The sequence below is a fragment of the Zalophus californianus genome, chromosome 15 (assembly GCF_009762305.2).
Source record: "Zalophus californianus isolate mZalCal1 chromosome 15, mZalCal1.pri.v2, whole genome shotgun sequence".
Classification (NCBI taxonomy): Eukaryota; Metazoa; Chordata; class Mammalia; order Carnivora; family Otariidae; genus Zalophus; species Zalophus californianus.
Window position 1 is genome coordinate 44,740,110 of NC_045609.1, and position 17,387 is coordinate 44,757,496.

Below are 17,387 nucleotides of genomic sequence, written 5' to 3' on the forward strand. Positions count from 1 at the left end.
TCCACTTTTTTCAAAGAAATGGAACAAATAATCCTAAAATTTGTATGGTACCAGAAAAGATCCCAAATAGCCAGAGGAATGTTGAAAAAGAAAAGCAAAACTGGTGGCATCACAATTCCAGAATTCAAGCTCTATTACCAAGCTGTCATCATCGAGACAGCATAGTACTGGCACAAAAACAGACACATAGATCAATGGAACAGAATCGAGAGCCCAGAAATGGACCCTCAACTCTATGGTCAACTCATCTTTGACTAAGCAGGAAAGAATGTCCAATGGAAAAAAGACAGTCTCTTCAACAAATGGTGTTGGGAAAATTGGACAGCCACATGCAGAAGAATGAAACTGGACCATTTCCTTACACCACACACAAAAATAGACTCAAAATGGTTGAAAGACCTAAACATGAGACAGGAGTCCATCAACATCCTAAAGGAAAACACAGGCAGCAACCTCTTCGACCTCAGCCGCAGCAACTTCTTTCTAGAAACATCGCCAAAGGCAAGGGAAGCCAGCGCAAAAATGAACTATTAGGATTTCATCAAGATAAAAAGCTTTTGCAGAGCAAAAGAAACAGTCCACAAAACCAAAAGACAACCGACAGAATGGGAGAAGATATTTGCAAATGACATATTAGATAAAGGACTAATATCTAAAATCTATAAAGAACTTCTTAAACTCAACACCCAAAGAACAAATGATCCAATCAAGACATGGGCAGAAGACATGAACAGACGTTTTTCCAAAGAAGACATCCAAATGGCCAACAGACACATGAAAAAGTGCTCAACATTGCTTGGCATCAGGGAAATCCAAATCAAAACCTCAATGAGATACCACCTCACACCAGTCAGAATGGCTAAAATTAACAAGTCAGGAAATGACATATATTGGCGGGGATGCAGAGAAAGGGGAACCTCCTACGCTGTTGGTGGGAATGCAAGCTGGTGCAACCACTCTGGAAAATAGTATGGAGCTTCCTCAAAAAGTTGAAAATAGAGCTACCCTACAATCCAGCAATTGCACTACTGGGTATTTACCACAAAGATACAAATGTAGGGATCCAAAGGGGTACATGCACCCCGATGTTTATAGCAGCAATGTCCACAATAGCCAAACTATGGAATGAGCCAAGATGTCCATCGACAGATGAATGGATAAAGAAGATGTGGTATACATATACAATGGAGTATTACCCAGCCATCAAAAGGAATGATATCTTTCCATTTGCAATGACGTGGATGGAACTGGAGGGTATTATGCTGAGTGAAATAGGTCAATCAGAGAAAGATATGTATCACATGACCTCACTGATACGAGGAATTCTTAATCTCGGGAAACAAACTGAGGGTTGCTGGAGTGGTGGGTGTTGGGAGGGATGGGGTGGCTGGGTGATAGACATTGGGGAGGGTGTGTGCTATGATAAGCGCTGTGAATTGTGTAAGACTGTTGAATCACAGACCTGTACCTCTGAAACAAAGAATACATTATATGTTAAAAAAAGAAGAAGAAGAAGAAGATAGCAGGAAGGGAAAAATGAAGGGGGGGAAATTGGAGGGGGAGACGAACCATGAGAGACTATGGACCTTGAGAAACAAACTGAGGGTTCTAGAGGGGAGGGGGTGGGGGAATGGGTTAGCCCGGTGATGGGTATTAAAGAGGGCACGTTCTGCATGGAGCACTGGGTGTTATATGTAAACAATGAATCATGGAACACTACATCAAAAACTAATGATGTAGTGTATGGTGATTAACATAATAATAAAAAATAATAAATGTTAAAAATAAATAAATAAATTTCCCCCAGTGGGGGAAAATAAAGAAAGGAAGAAAAAGCAGCACTATTTACCATTGTATCAAAAATATTAGAAATGTATGGATGAACTTAACAAGACCTATTCATTTAACACTGGAGAACACTGCTGAAAATAATTAAGGAGGATATACATAAATGAAAAGATATGCCTTGTTCCTGGATCAGAAGACTCAATATTGTGAAGCTCTCAGTTCTACCTCAGATTATCTCTAGAGTCAATAAAAATGATATTAAAATCCTACCAGGCCTTCTTCTAAAATGTATATGGAAATGCAGGGCCAGAACTAAGCTGAGGTGCTTGCACAAACTCGAGGGTGAGTTCCCTCTTAAATTTTGTGCCTTAGGTGCCTTGCTTGACTCATCCCAGTCCCAGGCCTATGAAAATGTGAAGGATGTGGAAGAGTAAAGGCAAATTTTTAAAGAAGGAAAGGTAGAAAACTTTCTCCACTTGATTTCAAGACTAACCAGAAAGCTACAGTTATAAAGACAGTGTGGCACTGGTGTGAAGATAGACATATAGGTCAATGAAACAGAAGAGAGAATCTAGGAATAGATCCAAACACTGAAGGCCAATTGATATTCAACAAATGATCCAAAGGGGAAAGAAGATTATTTTCAACAAATGATGCTGGAACAATTAAATATTCATGCACAGAAATAAATCAAAATAAAGCAAAAATTAGCCTCAACCCTTACCTCACACCATATACAAAAATTAACCATCAATCTATGTATAACATGAATGCCTCTCAAAATTATGCTGAGTGAGGAAAGCTACACAAAAGATGAGTATGTACTGTATGATTCCATTAATATAAAGTCCTAGAAAATGCAAAGTAATATACACTGACAGAAAACGGATCAGAGGTTACCTGGGATTGGGTGGAGAGAGAGAAACTGGTTACGTGGGGACATGAAAAATCTTTTGTGGGTAATAGAAAGGTGCATTATTATGACTGTGGTGATAGTTTTACAAGTGTCTATGTCAAAACTCCAAATCAGGGTGCCTGGGTGGCTCAGTTGGTTAAGCATCTGCCTTTGGCTCAGGTCATGATCCCGGGGTCCTGTGATCGAGTCCTGTATCGGGCTCCCTGCTCAGTGGGGAGCTTGCTTCTCCCTCTGCTTGCTGCTCCCCCTGCTTGTACTCTCTCTATCTCTCTGTGTTAAATAAATACATAAAATCTTAAAAAAAAAACCCTCCAAATCATAACCCATCAAATTGTACAGTATTTTTAATGTCAATTATGATTTATATTAATATTTTAATATTCTCACCCACAAGGAGGCTATAAACAACAACAACCACAACAACAACAACCAGAAGAGTCAAAATTGAGGGAAAGAGGATTTAGTGAGGAACATTTCTTTGAGGGGGAAGGAGAACATGGACATGATTCCACTCCCCATAAAAGAAAGGAGGGTGCCTGCTCCCTCACTGCAAGTCTTCTTGGAGGGGCTTCCCTGGGGCCATTGATGAATCCCACAAAACAGAGCCAGGGCCTTACACAAGATTCTCTGGGTCACATCATAAAAACTACTTTATGTGCCTTCTATGGGCCCATTGACACTGGGTCCTTCTGTTGGATACAAATTAGAGAAAGTTTCAGGAATTTTTTGTGTTATTTTCTAAAGTTAATAGAAAATTCTATGTCACTTTAAGCTGTAAAACCCAGTATTGATTCAGGACTTAAAATGATCTAATCCAATATAAGAATTGGAAGATTTATTTCTTTGGTGTAGAAATGTTCACCCTTAAAAGACATAAATGAACCTGTATCTCCCTTTAAGATAGGACTGGGCTGGCTCAAAGGCAGCGCCACATTGAACAAAATCAACATGAGCTTGGGGCGCCTGGGTGGCACTTAACCAAGGATGGCACCTTGGTGAAGCGTCCAACTAATGGATTCAGCTCAGGTCATGGTCTCGTGGTTGTGGGGTCAAGCCCCACATTGGGCTGTGCCAGTGTGGAGTCAGCTCAGATTCTCTCTCCCTCTCCCTCTCATTCACACTCTCTCTCTCAAATAAATAAATAAATAATATCTTTTAAAAAAATCAATGTGAACTTAAAATTACAACTTGTCTTTATTTGGTTGTGATACCTTAGACCTTTCCTGACCCTCAAGTTTGTAATCTTGACTCCAGTGTTAGTAATATCTCTCTCAGAAGTTCGTTGTAAGGATCCAGTCACATGACAAAAGATGAATACATCTGCACAAAGGACATAAGCAACTAAGTCACAAAATTATATATAGGTATGATAAAAAAATAAATGTTCAAAGTGTTTGGCTTGACTAATAAGCAAAGAAATACAAATCAGCACAATGCAGTGAGCCTTTTTATCTATAACATTGGTAAAGATGAAAAACGATTATATTCGTGTTCACAAGACACATGAGTGGGATGAGACAGAGCACTCTGATAAAAGGGGCTCAGACTCCTAGAGAGTTCCCATACTTTGAAACAATATTTTTTCCATCACTAGGAATCAGAAACACATCAGATCCAGGTAGAAGTATGTCAATTGCAGCATTATTTACAACAGCATTAACTAACCTAAGTTTCCAAAAATGTACAAGATTTGCATAAATTATGATTCCTCCAAATGACAGACTACTACAAGACCATTAAATATTATTCCAAATGCTAGCTATTGACATGATAAAATGTGAATTATACATTATTAATTGAAAGCAGGATACAAAGCTGAACATAACAGAGAAACCTCAATTTGGCAAAATAAACTACATATATAAGGCTATTGGAAAGGATAATTCATTAGTATATTAATCTATCTCCTGTTTTACTATTGTAAAAGAATCAGAAAAAAAAGAGCAATTTTCCACTGCTTTCCTTCTATCCCTGTCTCTCTCTCACCCTACCATGCATGTGCTCACATACACACACAGAAGCAAGCAAAACTTTGTGCTCTAGAAAGTTTGTGCTCTTGTTTCTCCCAAGATATTTTAACAAATACGTGAACTTGCAATGATGTTGGCTGGAAGCTTTTGTGGCTTAGAGGATGGGAGTGGTCAAAATGGCTTGAGCCCAGAAGCTTCAAGTTGAGATGGAAAGGAGACAGAAGAAGGGTTTATGGGTCTACCCATCCCCTGATACACATTAATCCAAGGTAGGGTATCAGAGAGGAGTAGCTGGTAGTCATTTAGGAAGGCTGAGCCAAATGCGTGGGGTCTTTCAGGCACAGAAAGGGGAAAAAAATCACCATGCCCAGGCTTGAGACCCAAAGTGTGTTGGAACTTCCTGAGTATCTATCTACAGAGATTTTCTATGATTGATCCTGACAGTACAAAATCCAGGGACCTTTGCACAACCTTTGTAAGGGCAAGGAGGAAGATATCCTGTTACAAATGGATTCAAATTTCTTGATTTGAAATTTCTCGCTTTGAATGGGTTCTCAAACTGCTTTCAAAACCCCTTTAAATGAGATTTCGTGGATAAATATAATTTGTTTTGAAATAATGTCTATAAAGCATCCAAAGCAGGGCCTGGCACTCAGTAGGTACTCAAATGTAAGTTTCCCTGCTTTTGAAGGCAACCACTGGGCTCACTGTTCTTGCAATGCCCCAGAGCAAACAAACAGAGATCTAAGGGTAGGGAGGAGGCCATTAGGACCCCCACTGGCCTCACAAGGTGGGCTCTTCAGCAATTCTTGCCCAGGAGCCCCACTCTGCACCTGACCAGGGAGGAGTGCCAGGCACTAGAGTGGCAGCATCTGACTCCTCAGCCCCTCATCACCTCTGCAGCTGAGCCAGTCTGCAAGGCTGCAGGAAACTGCATCCTAGTTCTGATCACTGACAAGTAAAGGGTTTCTTCACTCCCCTTTCTGAAGTTGGACAATATTCGTTTGGGATTCTTCAACCAGCTCTAAGAGAGAGTCGGCCCAAGTGCACAGAACATCCTCTGGTTTGAGACAGTGGGAAAAACAACCGAAACCAAGCCTCTGGTCTCTATGAGCCCTCAAACATTATTTAAGACACTTCACAAGAAGTTTTGGTGGTCTGAATTGTCTCCGGCCTCCACCTCTGCTTCCACGCTCCAGTTTTGAGAGCACACTCCTTGGGAGCCCCGCCAGCGGCCTGCGAGCCCCCCATACTGAGCACAGGCAGCAGCCCTTTGTGTGCACGCATGCGCACACGTGTTTACTTCTCGCCTCTCCGTGCGGTACATGGTGATTATCCAGCCTGGCAAAGGAGGTGTAATAACAGGGTAGAAGGCACAGATAATAGGATCTTTCTGGCACAAGTAGTGAGTTCATCGGAATCCATCAGAACCCATTTGTGGGAAAAGCAATGGATAGGAATGCACAAGGGTAAACACTAACCTTTAGTTTTCAGATACATTTGCTGCACGTGGTAATTAAAGCTATTTTTAAGACTCCTTAAGTGTCAGCACTCCCTTTCCCAAGCAATCTTCTGTCAAAACTCGGCAAAACGACAATATACTTTGTTAGGGATAGTTGGCTCACATCTAAAACATGGAGTCTGATTCCACGTCAATGGTACAAATCTGGCTGAGCTGTTCTGCCTGCAGGGAGCTTGAACTTGGTTGCAAATTGCAGAGGATCGAGAGTGGCCCCTACAAGCACTGCTTAGCTGCTATAGGTTAGTGATCCACGAGCACATGTTTCTCACCCATGATACCATAAACTCTCTGAGGGTGAGGAGCGTATCTCGCAAATGTGCATGAGCATCCCCAGTGCCTCACAGGTGTTCAGTACATGTATGGTAAATGAATTATAGATTGTCAAGAATTGCAAATCCTGGTAGGGAGACAGGATATGGGGGAAGAAGCTAAGGACCACTGAAGAATCACAGCCTGAGTTCACTGGGGTGTCGGAAAAAAGAAAGGTATGGAAGAAATTCATAGGTTTTGCAAAGTGAGGGGAGGGTAATTTGGGGTGAGGCTTAAAGGATGCATAGGAGTTTGAAAGGGAGAACTAGGGCCCCAGCAACCCCAACACACAGTTAGAAATATTACAATTCAGGTTCACCTCAATGATGAGTCAAACCATGTCTCCATCCCCTGGCACTCCTCATAAAAACATGCACTAACCTGTTACATATTTCCTTGATTAAATTCCGAAGATAAACTTCCCCACAGGACATTAGTGATTCGTTAAGAGGAACTATCCCTTCAAGAGTGCTTGCTATATGCCAGACCCCTGTGATGGGTCACTTCAGGTGAGTTTTCTCATTTAATCTTCACAACTGCCCTAAGAGGTAGCTATCAGGAACCCTATTGAGCAGATGAAGAAAATAAGGTTCAAGGAAGGAAGTAAAACAGTTTGCCTGCCCAGAGTCAAAGAAGTATCCATGGTGACTGATCTAAAACACAGTGGTACATCACTGCTCTCTAATATTGTCCCAAACCCATCTGTACAGCTCCAAGTACCCTTCCCATGGGGCTTTGAAAAGGGCCAAAGAATGATGTCATACAATGACAATTCCCTCATATATCTATCACTATAAGTGTTAAATTTCACAGATTCCTTTTGGGCTGAGAAAGGAAAATAGATACATTCTGAGTGGAGAGTGGAAGTACATTTCTAGTAAATATGGTTTGTTCCCTTCAAATATTACTCATGTGACATGTATTAGCTTAATCGTGTGGGCTTTTGTAGGGGACTTTCATCATTTCCACAGAAGGTCTAAGAAAACAAGGTGGTAATATGTAAAATCACCTAAAGGGAAGAATTCTAATAATAAATAATAAATGTTTTATAATAAGACTTTCCATAACAACAATATCACCACTTTCAAATGATGAAAACATTTGAATATTACTGGTTTTCAGTCATGTAGTCATGTATTTAGTGTTTAGTTAGTGCTAAGCGTGAGGGAGAAAGGTAAGAGAGAGGCAGCATGGCAGAGGGTATATATTTCTTAAATTTGGAGTCACCCATACCTAAGTTCAAATCCTGACTCTGCCACTTCCTAAGTGGCATTGAAAAGTCAATCCATCTCTTTGAGCATCTGTTTCCTTATCTGTAAAATGGAATAATATATGTTGAAGTACCTGGAGACTTGGTCCTCCAACTCTGTCCCACCTTTAACCCCCTATGTCATCACATCCTCATGACAGCAGCACTCGACATCAGTGGTCTCTCCCTCCCCCTAGAAATGGTTTCTTCAGGGGCATCTGGGTGGCACAGTCAGTTAAGCCTCCGACTCTTGATTTCAGCTCAGGTCATGATCTCAGGGTCATGAGATCAAGCCCCATGTTGGGCTCCACGCTCAGTGCAGGGTCTGCTTGAGATTCTCTCTCCCTCTCCCTCTGCCCCTCCTGCTTGTGCTCTCTCTCTCTTTCTCAAATAAATAAAGAAAATCTTTTGAAAGAAGGAAGGAAGGAAGGAAGGAAGGAAGGAAGGAAGGAAGGAAGGAAGGAAGGAAGGAAGGAAGGAAGGAAAGAAGGAATGGTTTCTTCATTTAGCTTCCAGGTGAAGAAACCATACCTACTAACCATATCAATACTCACATTAAATGTAATTTATGTAAGCACTGCAATTAAAAGGCCGAGTGTTATAATAGATAAAATAGCAAGATCCAAATATGAATGGCCTTCAAGAAACATGTTGTATTTTAACACAAAGAAACAAGTAGGTTAAAAGTAAAAGAATGGAAAAAGATATATTAGGCTAACACTAGTCAAAATAAATCTGTAATAGCTGCAGTAACATCAAATTATATTTCAGAGTGGAGAACATTTCAGAGCAGAAGGATAAAGAAGGTCATTTTGTAATGATAACAGATCAATTAATCAACAAGACATAAAATCCTAAACATTTATGCCTCTTGTAACAAAGCTTCAAAATACATTAAGCAACAACAGATAAAACTGCAAGGAGAAACAGGCAAATTCACAATTAAAGTTGAATATTTTGATACTCCTCTCTCAATAATTGATAGAACAAATAGACAAAAAATCATCAAGGATACAAAAGACATAACCCTACCAACTAAATTGACCTAATCGACATTTATAGAACATTTCACATAACAACAATAGATAACACATCTTTTTCAAGTGCACATAAAAAAAACGTTTATCAAGAAAGACAATATACTAGACTATCAAATAAGTCTCAATAAACTTTAAAAGATGCAAGTAATAGAAACTATGTTCTTTGACAACAATGAAACTGAATTAAAAATCAATAAGAGAAAGATGCTTTAAAAAGCCCCAAATATTTAGAAACTAAATAACATACTTCTAAACAACCCATGGGCGAAAGAAGAAACCAAAAGGTAATACAGAAAATATTTTAAACTGAATAACAACGAAAACACAACATAGCAAAATTTGGGGGATGCCATTAAATCACTTGAGGGGAAGTTAATAGCACTAAAGAAAAAGTCCTCAAATCGATGATCTCAGCTTCCCCACCCTAAGAAAAATATAGATATAGATGACAAGTAGATGCATGAAAAGATGCTCAGTATCATTAGTCCTTAGGGCAATTAAAATTACAATCATAATGAGGTACCATTACACACCAGTCCAATGGCTAATATCAAAAGCCTGATCAAACCAACTACTTAACACAATGTGGGGCAACTGGAATTCTCACACAACTTGAAAGTTTCTTAAAAAGTTAAACATACATCTACCATATGGCCCACCAATTCCACTTGTAAATAGGTACCCAACAAAAATGAAAGCATCTGTCCATACAAAGGCTTGTACATGAACATCCATAACAGCCTTATTTGTAATCACTAAAAATCTAGAACAACCCCAATGTCCATCAATGAGTAAAGAGATATTCAAATTGTGATGCATAGATACATGCAGGTACCCCTCATCAATTAAAAAAAAAAAAAGAGCTACTGGTATAGATTGCAAAATGGGTGAATCTCAAAATAATTATCTGGATGGAAATAGCCACAGTAAAACAGAAAAAAAGAGTACATACTGTGCAATTCCATTTATGTAAAACTCTAGAAAATATGAATAATCTATAGTGCCAGAAACAGATCAGTAATTGCCTGGAGAGCAGGAGAAGATGGGGCTGGGGGCGGATTACCGAGGGGCACGAGAATATTTTTTGGGTCATGGACATGTTCACTGTCTTCCTTGTGGTCACAGGTCATGGGTGCACTGATATGTCAAACGTCAACTGTACATTAAATATGTGCATTTATTGTATGTGAATGAAACCTCAATAAAGCTGTAAAGTTTTAAGTAAAAAAAAAAAAATAGATGAAGAGTGTGATGCTCAAAACACAGTGCCTGGTTCTGCAATGTCTGAGAAATGGCGACTCCTATTCTCTGCTCCGGGTTTCCAGCTGGGGCTACAGAGGCGGGTAGGACGTGGTCCCTGTCCTCCAGGGCTCCTCAGTGGGGCTGAGGAGACAAACAAGCAGCTCAATTACAACAAACATAATTGGTTTGGAGTATTACTAAATTAAATTTGTAGACAGTAAATGGTACAGGGACTTAATATCCAAACAGAATTGGAGTCTTCAAAATGAAAGGAAGGAAAAAAAATAAACCTTTTCCTGACCTCTCTCCGTGTCCCAAATAGAGATTTCTTAAAGCTATTTGATTCCTCATTCATATCATGGTCCTTTTTCTTGTTTTCTTCAATTAGTGCATTAGCATTTCTTTCCCCCACATTTTTCATGTGTAGCCTAATCTCATTTTCCTGTGCTTTAACTCAGTGTGTGTTTGGGGGTAGGAAGACATTCATTCTTCTGGACCTTTGACAGAAATCCCCTCTGGGCCAGGCCAAGCTCTGTACCCGGAGGATACTCGCACAGTCAGTGATGGTGGCAAACCAGTGAAAGCAATAAGGTGGGGGCTGAGGCCTGAGGGGCAACAACACAAGGGCATTCTGGGCAAAGGCTGGATGAAGAGGTCCAGACGCTGGGACGACCCTGCGCATAGGGTGGTGGCGGCCATCTCTTAGGATACACTCAGAGCAGCTCTGCATGACACGAGGTGGCAGGAACGAAGACCAGGGAGGACTCCGAGGTCAGCTCCTGAACAACCTCATGAGTCATGTGGAGGAATGAACTCGATCCTGCGGGCCCTGACACTCTACCACCTCCCAACCACCTATTCAAGCGCAGAGGGGAGCACATCATGAGAAAAAGCGCAGAACGCGTTTGGAACAAATGCCTATGTGGCAGTGTGCACAGCCTCACCCTTGGAAAGCACGGCCTGCCTCCGAGACCAAAGATGCCTGCAGGAGACACCTGTTCCTCACTCTTCACCTCGAACTTAGCCACCCTCTTTGATCACAGAAGCCTTTTTCTACAAAGCACCTACAAATTAGTAGAGCATATGTTCCCAGATGCAATTTGGAGACTGCTGTAGGAAGCCCGCCAGCATTTCTCCCTGCCCTTCTCCCTGGCTGCTCTGCCATTGGCTAATGGCCTGGACCAGGGCTGAGAGGAGCATGCATGCGCCTCAGAGGAAGAGCTTGTGCCCCCATGGGACTCGCAAGCACAGGGAAAGGGGGTACAGGGAATAGGGGTGCCGACAGCTGTGGCTCACAGAGCAGGATGACGGCTTTCTGAGTCTGAAGGATTGCGATGATTATAAATGCTCTTCTCCCGCGTGTAGCCAATTAGACAAGCAGAGGGAAGGTGAGAAGCAGGAGGCAGACCAGCAGCAGGAGCCTTAACACAGCACATCCGGTGTGTGAGTCCCTCGTGCTGGGAACTCTAGGAAGCCTCACGGAAAGGAGGTCCACTTATAGGCTGCTCAGGGAGTCAGGCACATGCACCAAGCCCCCAACATATCATAGCTGGGTCAAGGAGGGCGTGACGATAGGAGAATGAATAATGGGGAAATTCAGGAAAACCTTTTGGCAAAGGAGAGGTTTAGCAGACCCCCGCAGGAAAGGTAAGTCCTTGGCAATCAGCGATTCAGGAAGAGCATGCCAGGTAGAAAGGGAAATCCTGGCAAAGCCCAGAGCCAGGAGAGAAAAATAAATATAGGAAACAAGTCACTCATCTGCTTGCAGGGATGAGCCACGGGAGAGTGAGCAGAAGTGTAAGAAGTAAATGAAGGCACATAAGTGTGGTCAGGGTCATCCTGGACGGGTTCTGAGGCAGGGCCCACGATGTTGGCTTTTCTCCACTGAATAGGGAGCCAAGCAGAAGATGCCGAGGGGGCACTGGCTCCTGGGACTAGAACACTGAGAACCAGATTTGGGGGGATGATGAGTTCAGACAGAGACACACTGAGGTGGAGGTGGTCAAGAGGCTTCCAAGCAGCTAAGTCCAGAAGGCATCTGGATCTCTGGGTCTGGAGCTCAGAGGCAAGGTCTGGAATGAACATGGGATGTGGGGGTCATTGACATTTGCTGGAAATGGGGCAGGGGTGCCAGGGACCTGCCAACTCTGTCTATTCCACAGACCACAGCTCAGAGCCTCACTCACGGAGAAACCTACGCACAAGGGTTATCTATGAGCTTCTGTAGTACTTTCTAAATATCTTAAACAATTTCCATCAAAACATGCTTTGGTCTCATGTCTGGAAGAACCAGTCTAACAATCTGAGCTGTTCGGCAACAAACAGAGCACTTCTGAGTCCCAATCAAGCTTTAGTTCTGCAAGAGGCTGGAAAGTTGTTTATATACTCCATAAAAGAATTCCCTCTGAAAGGTTCCCAAGAGACAGGTTCTCATGGAGAGGGCGTTCTCCTCTGCACCCAGATTCCACCTGGCATTGAGGACACCTGTCCTAAACACTGGCTCACCTGGGATCTGCTGAAAGCCACATGGAAAGGAAGCACTCCAGAGCAGCAAGAGAAGAGGTTCCAGAAACCGCCTAGCTCATCCACAGTCGAGTCTGACTGGTCCTCAGTGGGCAGCTTCTGATGAATGACCCAGAGTGGCCCCCTCCATCCCTGAGCCTCGAGTTTAATTGTTGCCTTTGTCTTTCCTCAAAGGCCTCCTGGGAAATGCTCTTCAAAGGAACTTGCTCTACCCTAAGTATATTGACCTACCCTCAACCAAACCTTTCTAAGAACCTACTCTTTGCGTGGGGCACCTGGGGATTCAGTGACGAGCTGAATTCTGGCTGTGTCTTCAAGGGACTCACGGCCTAGTGGCCACCTTGATTAGCGGTTCACTCTGCTTTCCACAGGTTCTTTCAAATCCCCACCCTCCTCCAAGCTAATATATAATTTAAACAATCAATGAAAATATAGTTTATACCCAAAAGCACATCTGCTTGCCAGTGTCCCCGCAGTCAAACCTGGAGACCTGCAGAAACTAGATACTGTCAGTGAGGCTCATATACTCACAAGCCTTTCTCTGCATCCAATTGCTCCTTCTCCAAATGAAACCGACCTCAAATATATAACACCAATATCCACCAGTGAAGGGGTAGATATATTAAGAAAACCACCCCATTAAGAAAAACAAACAAACAAACAAAAAGCCTGTGCCTTTGAATGTTTATCTTGAATCCAGGAAAACACATTAAGCAAGTCAGATACAGAGGGAGAAATTGGAGGACAGAGTCTGTGAGGAATGAGAGAAGCAGGGGCAGAGCTGGGGGCCACAAGGCAGGCCTCCCTGGGGAAAGATGTGGGACAAAGAAGCACAAACCTGAGCCTGTCAGACAAACTGAACTTCCTCCAGAGAAGTGGGGAGCAGCTCAGGAAATGAGAAGATGGGGCCCCAGTATAGCTGCTGAATTCTGGAGACCATGTTGGAACCACCAAATGCCTTCCCCTGCTTCTCTTCTTCCCGCCTTATTTTATCTATCACGTATGAAAAACAGAAAAGCAACTGGAAACTTTGTCTGTGGCTCTGTATTTAGATAGAGCCTAGAATGATATAATTATCATGAGAAAAACAGGACTTTTGTTTCCACTGGGGCTAGACTGTAACAGGAAACAGCAGTTCTAAATATGGCTGGATCCCAAGGGTAAGTCTACATGCAATTAAGAGAACATCTTGGTCATTAATCAGGGCCCAGACTGAGGTCTAAGGGTCCAAGCGTTATAGGAGGACCTACCTTCGGATCATAGACTTCAAGAACACCCATGAGCGGACACAAAAGCCAAGAGTATCTCCATCAATGTGCACACCTTAGCCCCACTTACTGGCCCTACAGAACCAGACCCTGCCATAGGTTAAGGATCTTTGTCGGGGCCACATGCATGATGACGTCCTTTGGCAGAAAGGGCTTTGGAGTCAGTCTCCATACAGAGTCCCAGATGCACCATTTAATAATTGTATGACCTTGGGCAAATGATTTAACATCTTGAGCCTGCCATTTCCCATCCATAAAATGGGGATGATAGTAACTGTCATACAGAGTTGCCACTGAGGACAAAGGGTGGTGCCAAATATAAAATGCCCCAACAAGTGCCTGGCACATAATGGGTGATCAAGATATAGTAGGTGATACCCTTCACTCTCAAGAGGAAGAGCCTCCCCATAGAAAAGGAAGCCGAGAAGTAGGGGAGGTCACTTCAGGAGGAGGACACATGTAGCCCGGGGAGTCACACAGCCATCCTCTTGGGTGAAGCTCCTCCAGTGTGGCTGACAGCCGTGTTCACATCCGACCCTTCCTGGTGACCCTTCCTGGGGGCAATGCCCTTGGGGGCACTTCCCCACTAGCCCATGCTGAAGTTACCCCCAGCCGTAAAGAAGGAATCAGGAGGGACAGAGGGCCCTGGAGTGGGTCAGATGCAGGCGACGAAAAAAGATACAGGGCAGAAACGTAAAAACAGAGCCCTTTTTGACGGCAGGCAACAGAGAAACACTGGGTATCCAGTTTGGCGGAGTCACCATAAAACTGAAGCCAGGCCAGACATTTGCCTTAAGAGGCACATGAAAGGCAACCCTTCTCTGGAACAAAGGAAACCAGACTTTGAGAAACCTGGAGAGAAGCTGACGAAACCCAGAGCATCAAAACTTCCCAAGGAGCCAGGAGCACTCCACCAGGCTCTGAAGAATAGGGTGGTGGCCATCACGTCCCTCCTAGTTAGCAGCACAACCCGAGGTAAATGGACAGTTACCTTGCATGTCTCCAAATGGCCCCAGGAAGAGCTAATAAGATGTGAATTTATGGAGGAAAGCCATGAAAAGTGGGCCTTGCAAGAGTTACTATCTGATACTACCTACAGAATTATTAAAATAAGCCACCCAAAACTCTTTCAGCCATAGAGCACTGAGCTGATGAAGAAACACACATCATAAAAGAATAAATTACCTACATAATAAACCTTGCATCTTCTCAAATGAGGCCATTAGAAATTGATCAGTTAATTGAGGAGTAGCTGAGGACCGAAGCCCTGATGAAAGGCGCACCAGGAACCACCTTCTAGAATCAGCTCTGTTAACAGCATGCTGGGGTCCCACAGGCTGCCCTGGTGGTGTTTCCTGAATAAGCGTGTGGGCAGAGGGGATTCTTCCAGAAAGCTAGGGTATGTGGCTACAGGCCACTCACATGTCACGTCTGCAGTGTGGAGGCAGCCAGGGCCAGGCACATGGCACTGGTGAAGAGCAGACCAGGCCACAGTGAAAACTCGGTGTTCCCCTTCCTTCCAGGGCCCAAGGCAGTGGGATGGCCTGTCATGGGAGATGCTTTCCAACTACCCCCTTTAAATGGCTACACTGATTCCTGCCCCTACCAGCTGCACACGGGTGTGTGCACACACAGACGCACTCACACACATGTCCATATACGTGCTCACACACAGGCTGACACACATCTCACATACACTCTCACACATGTGCATTCTTCTACATACACACCCTCACACAGTTAAGTAACACACACAGACCTGTAACCTCCTGCTGCATGAAATTCACCCTCCACCATCCCCTCCTCATTCCTCTGCCTCACCCCCTCTGCACCCCGTTTTCTAACCTGCCCTAACCTCTCCAGCCCCTGACCCCTGACTGGCTGCCTCCCCTCACTCTGCACATCCTATGCCAGACACCCCTTCCCTTGGACCTCGGCCTTCTTCATGTACTCCAATCACGACTCTCCCCCTGCTTCCCCCTGCTCCAGGTGAGCATCTTGGCAGGTCAGGGCCAACTCTCCGAATCCCTGTTTTGCATGGTGGAGCCCTGGAATTCACTCCAGCACCCCAGGTCAGAATTGGGCCCCACAGCATCCCTCTGAGCTTTCCCAAGGGGCAGGGGGCTCGGTGCAGGCTGCACCCCTCGGCATTCTGGGGCTCTTACCTCATTCACAAAGACCCAGTGGCTGTCCTTGGAAGCCAGGTTGGTCTCCACGGCCTGCAGAGAGAAAAAGAAAACAAACATGAACGGAAGCAAGCCAGAAGCTGGCAGACATGCAGAATGATTGCCGAGATGGGGTTTGATAAACATTGCTCTTGGAGATTTTTTTCTTCACAAAACATGCCATCCCCGGGGTCAGCTCTGGCCGCCTTAGCTACAAGACGCATCATTTGAACACCGACGTCTGATTTCCTGCTGTTCTTCCAAGCTCTCATGCACCAGCCCTGAGCAAGTTGGCAGCTCTGGTTCCTGCGGGCATCACAGGGCCACCATAGGTGGGGGCATTCGTCCCCTCTCCTGGAGAACACCTTTCTGGAGGGGAGCTTAGGGGGATGCTTCTCATGACTGCCAGAGGCTAGAGCATCAGGAATCTGGAACAAGGGATGTATGGCATCTCATCCAGCCTTGCTGAACGACACCTGGGAGGACAGCAGCTCCCAGCCAGGGCTCTGAGCTGCCTTCAGTTCTAAAGAACCCACAAAGGACCCATAGAACCGGCTCTTTCTTGTTTCTCGGTAGTAACCCCAACCCATCATCCTCTCTTACAGCACTTTGTTCTACTTCTTGATAGCACTTGCTATTTCTGTGCTTGAATAGTTAGCAGCTTATCTATTTCGTGTCATCTATCTCCTTCACCAAGCTGGAGTCTCCGCATTCGTGGGTGGTCACCGTTGTGTCCCAGAACCTTACACTATAACCAGCACAAAGGGTTCAATATACGAATGAAGATTGCTGCCAAATACAGGAAGGAAGCGTAAGAGGGCAAGGCAGATAGGACCCCACTCCTTATTCTGTTTCTCATAGGCTTTAGGGGTGCTTTTACCCTCCTTTAATTGGAAAGTCAACAGATTGAAAGGAGAGAAGGAACTGATCATTGTCAAGCATGTCCCGTAAGAACTCTCCCAGTGAGCATGTGTCAAGTACCTGCTGAGCCAAGCCATCTAGGAACCTGGAGAGAGCTTTCAGATTGTCGTCCTCGTGTGTGTGTGTGTGTGTGTGTGTGTGTGTGTGTGTGTATTTTTGTGATCTAATTTTTATTACTCTTTTTATTTGCAAAACTACAGAAAAAGAAAAATGTTCAAAATCATCCCATAACCCTGCCCCATTTTTTTAAATGTGCTAAAGTGGTGAAAATGCCCCATTTGTCCCTCTACAGTCATCCTCCAGGCGTTGTCTGAGGTGTCCCCTTCTAGAAGGTTGTGGTACATATGTAGGTATAAATATCAGACAGATGTTTCTATTAAACTGGAATCATAAAATACATATCAGGTTACAACTGTCATTTTTTTTTTACTTATCAGTGTATCAAGAATATCTTTCCTCCTCAGTACACAGAGA

The 17,387-nt window shown here is 43.8% G+C and overlaps 1 protein-coding gene across 4 annotated transcripts in view; it reads right to left on the reverse strand.

Annotated features, from left to right (window-relative positions):
• The window catches only part of GRID1 (glutamate ionotropic receptor delta type subunit 1), a 717,476-nt gene that overhangs the window by 253,999 nt on the left and 446,090 nt on the right, over window positions 1–17,387 (reverse strand). For 3 of the 4 annotated variants that reach the window (XM_027597137.2, XM_027597141.2, XM_027597140.2), the window contains exon 5: window positions 15,993–16,046. The exons of the other annotated variant lie outside the window; for it this stretch is intronic. In XM_027597137.2, coding sequence (XP_027452938.2) covers window positions 15,993–16,046 — 54 coding nt within the window. The remainder of the gene's footprint in view (window positions 1–15,992; window positions 16,047–17,387) is intronic. 4 annotated transcript variants of the gene reach the window in all.